The 8,389-nt window shown below is 37.4% G+C and overlaps 2 protein-coding genes across 2 annotated transcripts; one reads left to right on the top strand and one right to left on the bottom strand.

The window, feature by feature from the left end:
- Positions 1-2,547: 2,547 nt before the first annotated feature.
- On the bottom strand, positions 2,548-4,938 carry gng10 (guanine nucleotide binding protein (G protein), gamma 10). The gene is made up of 3 exons (XM_072372270.1): positions 4,735-4,938; positions 3,584-3,711; positions 2,548-3,479 (listed from the first exon to the last, which is right to left on the bottom strand). The coding sequence occupies exons 1-2, from the start codon at positions 4,813-4,815 to the stop codon at positions 3,586-3,588; spliced, it is 207 nt and encodes a 68-aa protein (XP_072228371.1). The 5' UTR covers positions 4,816-4,938; the 3' UTR covers positions 2,548-3,479; positions 3,584-3,585.
- An 863-nt stretch (positions 4,939-5,801) lies between these two features.
- nxnl2 (nucleoredoxin like 2) lies at positions 5,802-7,882 on the top strand. The gene is made up of 2 exons (XM_072371561.1): positions 5,802-6,429; positions 7,125-7,882. The coding sequence occupies exons 1-2, from the start codon at positions 6,128-6,130 to the stop codon at positions 7,291-7,293; spliced, it is 471 nt and encodes a 156-aa protein (XP_072227662.1). The 5' UTR covers positions 5,802-6,127; the 3' UTR covers positions 7,294-7,882.
- Positions 7,883-8,389: the final 507 nt, after the last annotated feature.

Raw genomic sequence — 8,389 nt, forward strand, 5'->3', positions numbered from 1 at the left:
ATTTTTGTCTAATAAACAATAGGAATTGTATCCACAAATAATATGTTTACGATCTGATAACTTCACATCACCTCGTTATGTTTTAAACTATATCTCTGTATGGTTGCTCACATTATAGTTGGTTTTATCATTTTGCTCATTCTTCAACCAGCTTCTCCTGTTCCTTTCCTTTGATTACGTCCACAGTAATCATACCAAAAGCAGCAATTATGCAGAGTTTTTGCATGATGTGGCAAAGTTATGACAAAGTACAATCAGGAGAAAATGTGATTTTGTCAAACGATAACTCAATTGCATCTGGTGGTTTGATGAAGAGTATACGCACATTTATCATCGATGTAATAAATTGCCATGCATCACACTAACCAGTGTCTGTCTCTGACTGACTTGCAGTTCTTGCCTTTATGGTTTGGTTAGGTTTAGGTATGAGGTTTAGGGCATTCATTTCTTACAGAGGCTAAGACCCAGGTTGAACGCTTTTTATGGCCATAAATATGTATGATAAATTGGCTAACCAGTCCAAGTCTTAGAAAATAAGAAAATTTGATAGCTGTGAAATCAATTAGACATGTATGAAATACAATTACATTATTAAAATAATTGTGAGAACGTTTTTACAGAGCATCCCTTGGATGTTTTCTGTGGTCTGCACTTGTTGCCTGGCAACTGCTCCTGCTTCCCCCTTAAGAAGTAGCCCATTATATCCCAGAGTAAAATCACATGTGGATAGAAATAATAATTCCCTTATCACCATAGAATAAGTTAACAATCTAACCTCCAGACTTCAATGAGATAAGTCAGTGAATATGGGCTTTTTACTGCTGGTGTTAAGTCCGTTTTTAATTTCATGGGCTTTTCAGTCCCTTGGGCATAAAAGGCTAGCTGAACGTACACTAATTAGGCTAATCTGGTTTTCCAAATTTCTGCCACAGAAAACGTTCCCCAAATTAAGCAAGCTCCACAAATGTCAAGGCAACGTGAACAACCACAAGTTCTGTAGATAAGAGACTCTTGGAAAATATAATAATCATTTTGTCCTCAGCATCGAGATGGAGTTAGATTTTCATTTGTGCTGAAACAAAACAAATGAAGTAGAGGCAATAACAGCCTTATAATGGTGAGTCACTGACACTAATCTTATTAAACCTGTTCTACAAACTCTCAACTATAACTCCACCTAATATGATCCAACAGAAATTAAGCCCAACAATACTACACCCAATACCTACTAGACAGTAGGTCCACTAGATGGCATTTGTACTGAATGTGGCCTTCTTGGTAGGTTTATGACAGACAGGATCTGATCAGTGCACACGGACCTTGAAAGTGGGTAGAGTATAATGGAAAGTATAATAGTATTTAGACATCATATTGAAATGTAGGGTCTTCCCAGAACAGAACAACTCTTAAAGTAGTAAGAGACATGAATGACAGTCATGATGCTCATGTAGAAATACACTTGGCACAGATTTGAATGGTATAAAATCCTCTTAGTTTTGTTTCTGGTTTGTATGTTTCTGGTTTCAATAACTTCATCTATATCATAAAATTTGAGATGCATCTTAAGTTAGAATATAAAATGGGACCTACGGTGACAAATATGCTTTCTATCAAGAAAAGGTTTTGAAAATGAACTTTTTCGCTCTTTTAACACAAAGTTGTATTTGAATATTGCTCTTTATCAATTGTGCTAATTATACTCGGTTAAAGAACTGATATGCTTATATAACCCAGCTTCACTTCGTTCCCTTGTTTCACATGTATTCTAACGGCTTGATGGTTGAGAGATTTACTTCCAGCACTCAGTTCAACTTTAAATTAAATAGATACATTCTTTGCTAATTATAAAACAAAGAGTTATCGAAAAGGAGGAACAACTTATCCCCTCAGTGTTGTGTATGTTAGGAGCAAAGGTTGTTCATAAAGGAGGCATCAAAGTGAGATAACTATTGAGACTCGCCCCTGAAAAACACACTGAAAGGAAAAGGAAGTGATAAGGAAGAGAGCTGAGATAGCTGTCTTATGACTGGCTAGACAGTTTTGGGCTAAAGTGGACCCTTTCTGGGATAATTATTACATAAATCTAAAATAGAATTATCATTTCATATGAATGTATAGAAATAAACTGGATAAACAGACACTGTTTTACATGATTATGGAATTTGACATACGATGAATCACAGGATTCGTGCAGTACATGTGATCTGCTTTAAACACCACAGTGATTCATGTTTTAATTTTAATTTCATTATAGCTTTAGGCGTATGGATAAGCCAAAAAAGCTCAAAGGCTGAGGGAAATATTGCGCTGTGTCTTTGCAGTTTGGAACAGGAAGACTCAGTTTCCTCTCTCTGGCTGTGTTCCTAAGTTAGACTGAACATCAGGAAACTCAGACGCCATTAGATTCCAAAGTGTCGCTTAGTGCTGGGCAAAAAACATCCGCTTTGTACATTTCAGAGATAATAGCAGCACAGCTCTGCCAGTGTCCACTGTACAACAAGAGATCCCACTTTAAGTAACACATTTAAGCAAAAACTGAGATGAAACTGGTTTACACAATGCCCTTTAATCTTTTCTTAACACATTTATATGGCTGTAAAGTAGTCAAACACAACAATAATTTCAAATCACATGTATGAAAAATGTAACTTTGGTGAATTTTTTTATGAAAATATGAAGATGAAATATAAATTTGGAATATGGAAGTCGAGTGCAGCCATGTGTGAAACATTCTGTTTCTAATATATCATAATCCTAAGACCACAACTTAACTGTCCTTATTCTACAATGACGAAGCATTATCTCAAGATAACAAGGATTGTTTTGTCATGATGACGGACTTATTTACGTAGTTATCTCATAAGATAATGGTTTCGTAGTGTCATAGGGTTAATTTTTGAGTTTGGTCTAGTAAAGTTTTCCTGTCACTACGATCAGTGAGATTGGCTGAAAGGCAGCTAACTGGCTCAAGTGCCAGTTAAGCTCTCATTTATGCCCACGGCTATCTCTGTTTGTGCTCAAGAGCATTTGCCGAACATCAGCGAACAGAATTACACTTATTATTATTGCCTTGACTTAATGTTATAGATCCTCTTAAATTGTCCTGACAGCAATAATGAAAATTAAATTAAATTTGGTATCAACGCACAAATCTATTTTTAGACTCACCATAATGGAGTTGTGATCTCGATAAACCAAAGCTGGCTTTCTTATGATAACAGGTTATATGTTGAGTTCCCAAGAAAACAAAAGACAGATTTCATGAGAAAACTGCATAAATTAACTTGCTACCAAGCAAAAAAAGACCTTTGTTATCTGGAGATAACAGAATAATCAACTTGTGATCTTGAGAAAACAACGTCAAAATACATAACTACAAGCAGGCCGCTCTAAGCTTCCATATCTGATGAAGAAAAAAAAAAACAGAATAAAGTTCTTCTTCTCTGAGTGAGATGCCACTGTGTCCATGTCTTCTTACTCTGCAAAAGGTGCAAATCTTTTTAGTTTTCATATAAAGCTCAGCTGTCGTAACAGGTCTCGACTCACAAAAAGGAAAAAAAAAGGAAAAAGAGTGGACTCTGACCTTCATACCACAGCGCAGGAGCGTGGCTCTCTGAAGGGGTTGCTGCCTGTAGGGACTCCAACCAGCAGGGCGTCTTTGCCTGCATTCTGCAGACAATACTGTTGAAGCTCTGCAGCTGCCTGGGACACCTGGCAACGCAGTCAGAAAAAAACGTCTATACGACACAACTTCCGGATACATTTATACACTAAAAAGACTTTATAGAAACTGAAATGTCTTTAATTGATGCTGCTGAGCTCCCAAATTGTGCAAAGCTCACAATACATTCTTGATCTTTTTTTTTAAATTGCATATAGATGCTTACTTTTTGACAACAAAAAGGCCGTTTATAAACAGCTTATCAACATCTACGGTCGACAGTAGACTTGGCTGATCATATTCTATCTAACTATTATAACTTCACATGGTTGAAGAGGTTTTGATGAGAGCTGATTGGAGAACTGAGGAAATGTTTCATTAACTAAGCCTGTTGCAAGAAACTCAAGTATTAAGCTCATCTACTTGATATCATCATGCAAAGATACTCCGTTAAACATACTGAATTGAAAATGTTACCTAAAATAATCAGGCATCTGCAAATTATAGATCTGCATAATTATTAGTGATACACTGACGTGTGTACAGCATTTTATAGTTGAAGATAAGTATTAGGTTTTGCAAATCAAATGTTTACTTAGTTCCCTAATTAATCATTTGATTTGTTTGTAAAAGAAATTCACTAAAAAGTAAGAAATATGGATGGATACATGGCAAGTAATATTACAGCTGGGTCCCATGGCCAAAAGGAGCAACTTTGCAATGATTGTTTAGTTAATTGCCTCCAACGTAAAATCGTTGGGGGTAAAAAAAAAAAACCTGACTTGAAACTATCAAAACATCGAAAAAGGAAAACTAGCCAACGTTCACATTAGAGAAGCTGGAAGTGAGACACTTGGGATTATTTGAAAATATTAATTATATGTTGGTTTGGAGACATGAATAGCCATGCTGACACAACACTAGTGATATCTATTAAAACATAAAAGCAAAATATAACACTGCACAAATTAATTGGTCACACTTTGTAAACACATAACAACCAAAAAAATGAAAAACAACCAATAAACTCCTACATTCTTTAAAGTTGCGGGCTTTAAAGGATTCTATTTTACCTTGATTCTTTCCACACTGGCCTCAAGCTTCAGTTGCTCTACCAAGCGTCGCATGTTGGATAAACTGGAATTAGAAGTCATGTCGGCAGGAATTGCTTCAGTGGAGAAAAAGCCCTTGTTGAAAAAATAAAGAACCTCTTCAGTCTCTAGACACAAGCAGTCGGCTCCACCAATGGACAGCAAAGACTGGGCAAGAGAAGAATGGCCGGGTTTCTTTCCATATGACCTCAGTGCACTCCACTGAAGAAACAAGGAGAGATAGAGGCACACTGACCTCCACATGCACTCCGTAGACATTACAATCAATTAAAGAGAAAAATAACTAAAATAATTCATGTTAGAGGTTAATATGAGAAATTAAAAAAAATTCTTAATTGGCTTGTTGATATACTTTTTGATGTATTTTCATAATAAAATAATTATATATATATATATATTTACATATATATTTATATATATAATCAAATATATATGTATTTATTTTTTGTCTTACAAAGCTGGGTACATAGAGTAGGAGAGTGGTGTTGTTGGTATATTTAATCAACGTTGCATTTGTATGAAACTGCTCGATATGTTTATCTGGGATCACAAAGGGAAATTAGCTCGTGGCTAAATCTAGCACAAGATATCTCTGCTCTGATGAGGTTAATGTTCTTGTTAATGATTTCAAATACAGTAAACATACACATAAATGGCAACACCATGACAACACATGACATGCTAATAAATAGCTTTGAGTAATGCCCACATTTCTTCTTTGCTGTGGTTTTTCCATGGAATTCCCATACCACTGTCTTTTATGGACATGTTTTTCCTATAAACTGTTTTAATTGTGTCATTAGATTTACCTATTGAGCTTTTTTTTAATCATTGTTATTTGCAAGCATTATAATATGTTCACTCATTTACTGTTCCTTTAGTTTTACAAGTGAATTTCTCAATATTTTAGCGCCATTAGGAACCTCCAAGCGTGTTTTAAATAGATTCAACGTCTTTATACATAAAATATTTTATAGATAAATAAATCCTTTATTGCGCATGCGTTGGTTGGGCTGCCGAAAACCGTTAACAGTAGTCGTGCAGGTGTTGCCGCTGATGCGGAAGGCGCTGATAGCATTAGGGAACAGCAATGCGGCTTTGTCTAACGCACGTGGATAATTAACTCGAACACAACACGGTATTCTGGCCTTCTTATTGGTCCGCAGGTGATTATCGGGATTGGCTGTAAGTAGCTTTTGCGGAAAGGTAAACAGTGCGAGAACTATCATTTATTTTAGGCACAGCAGCTCCTCGGACCGTCGTTGAGGTATTCAAACTGAACAACTATGAGCTAAAGCTAGACTTTGAACGTTCACACCTCTTATCTTGAGGCGTGCGTGAGAGACCAGTAGACATGGTGGAAGTGTTTTCCGGGCGGACTCTCCTGAATAAAGATGGGGATCTCGTCGACCCCGAGGAGGCGCTGAGGAACAAAGTGGTGGGGATCTACTTTTCTGCAGGCTGGTGTCCGCCGTGTCGGGACTTCACCCCCATCCTGTGTGATTTTTACACCGAGCTGGTCGAGGAGAGCGACCCTCCCGCTCAGTTGGAGATAGTTTTTGTGTCCTCTGATAAATCAGCCGATGACATGGTTGAGTATTATCATGACATGCACGGAGACTGGCTCGCTCTGCCCTGGACGGATGATTATAAAAAGTGAGTTTCAGGAAGAAAAAAAATGCTTTGCGAAGTTTTCTCTTTAACTTTTACCAGTTTCGAATCAATGCGACATTACAGGAGCATAATTAGGTGCGTTTACATTCAATTAGGTTTAAACACTGAAGCCTGCAAAGCTTAGAAGGCTCCAGCTTATGTAAGATGCCAAAGGGGTCACCCTGTCGGGGATTAGGTTCAGACGTCCGTCCTCCGAGTTCAAAGTATTTATTAAACGTCGCGTTGTCTTTTCCTCTTTTCTCTCTTGTGTGCTGCTGGTTACTGATGACAAAACTGAATGCAAACGTTTGACATCGCATACAGATTGTTGTTGCAAATAAAATAAACGTGTTAAAGTGTGACTCTGAAAGGTTTTCCTGCTTTTTCAGAAATGATGTACTCATTTAACTCAAATTACAAGGGTTTCATGGGTCATGAAAGATTCTTCAGTTGACAGTTTTCTTAAAGAAACATGACCACGAAAAAAAATGCTGAGTCAAAAAATTTTGAATCAACATCATCAACAGTCTAAAAGCTTAAAAACGCTTGGAAGATTGCTTAAAATGATTAGCTGATGATCCAAAAAGTTGTAACCTGAACACAGATGCAGCATTTTAATTCTGTCGTTCAATATTTTGAATATATAAGAAGACCCCTTTCCTGCCAAGCTCATTTCTGCTTCTCTTCTCCTTTTCCAGTGAGTTGAAACAGCGCTACAAAATCACAGCAGTTCCCAAACTGGTGATCGTGAAGGAGAACGGCGACGTGATCACCGATAAGGGCAGGAAACAGATCCGAGACCGAGGCCTGGCCTGCTTCACATCCTGGCTGGATGCCGCGGAGATCTTTCAGAACTTCAAGGGCTAAAAACGAGCATGAACCCGACAAAGGAGAGCTGAACAAAGCCTGTAAAATGATTCTATACTTGCTTCTGTTTGAGTCTGAAGGCTTGCAGAATAGTTAGTAATTCATAATTTATCTTTGTTTTCCATGAATTCATTATTTTGTCTCTTTTTCCTTTTGAGATATTGGATGTTTTATCCCCTTAAACATTCAAATGAAGCATGAGGGGGAAAAAAAGTCTAACTTTGGTTCAGCTGCTAACAACTCATGGGCCTACAACATGCTTGCAAAGAGACACCGAAGAAACTGCTTTAAACATTTCCTAAACATCCTATGCATTTAAGAAAAAAACTCAGGCATATTCATGAGGGAAAGTGTGTGTTTAGTGTGAACAACAGCTGCTGTAGTTTCTCAGGTTATTTTAAAGAGCCTTGATTTCTGTTCCAGTGCACCAGTTGAACATTCAGCTACACCACCATCCTCATATTAAATAGATTTTTGCTTTTGTATATTACCAAAAAAAAAAAGGCTTGTAGTTATATTTGAAGCTGCCTGTATATTTTTATATTTTTGTTTTTTATGACTTGGTAATAAAAAAGAAGTCTGAACATTTTTCTGTGATTTCTTCTAGATTTATCTTGTGTTTTTGTGTCAAGAAGCTTTATGTTAAGAACAAACAAACCGATTCCCTTTTGGTCTCATTAAATGGCAGAAATCCCACAGGATGTGTTTCCAGCATGCTGGCACAGTCACATCCATCGCCCTAATTGCCTGTTTTCCTTGTATGCGCTGACACTGCAGTTCTCAGTTAGTACAATTAACATCCAAACGACGTGATGACTTTATGATGCCTCTGCACAGCTCTGTCCGCTTTGAAAGTCTTCAAAGAATTCACAGTCGTTAGTTCTCTGATGCTTCGTTCAGGAAAATATATTTGGAGGAGGACGGCGCTTATCCACGAGTCGGACCAAGCGCGTTCATGCTGCCCTACATCACGGTGCCTGTCTCTGAGGACTGTGCAGTAAAAACAGCCTTCTCAGATCTTACTGGCTGAAATGATGAAACTCCTTGAAGTAAAGTAAGAGCAAGACTCAAATTGGCATATTGGAAAGAGACCAGA

This window comes from Leuresthes tenuis, unplaced genomic scaffold, assembly GCF_036924035.1.
Source record: "Leuresthes tenuis unplaced genomic scaffold, fLeuTen1.0.hap1 SCAF_19, whole genome shotgun sequence".
In the NCBI taxonomy this organism is placed as follows: domain Eukaryota; kingdom Metazoa; phylum Chordata; class Actinopteri; order Atheriniformes; family Atherinopsidae; genus Leuresthes; species Leuresthes tenuis.

Bases quoted from the DNA above. Each gene is read 5' to 3' on its own strand.
- nxnl2 (XM_072371561.1), top strand. From the start codon at position 6,128: ATGGTGGAAGTGTTTTCCGGGCGGACTCTCCTGAATAAAGATGGGGAT. The intron at 6,430-7,124 runs GTGAGTTTCAGG...CTCCTTTTCCAG, and splicing joins TGGACGGATGATTATAAAAA to TGAGTTGAAACAGCGCTACA.
- gng10 (XM_072372270.1), bottom strand. From the start codon at position 4,815: ATGACTTCTAATTCCAGTTTATCCAACATGCGACGCTTGGTAGAGCAA. The intron at 3,712-4,734 runs GTAAAATAGAAT...CTGCGTTGCCAG, and splicing joins CCAGTGTGGAAAGAATCAAG to GTGTCCCAGGCAGCTGCAGA.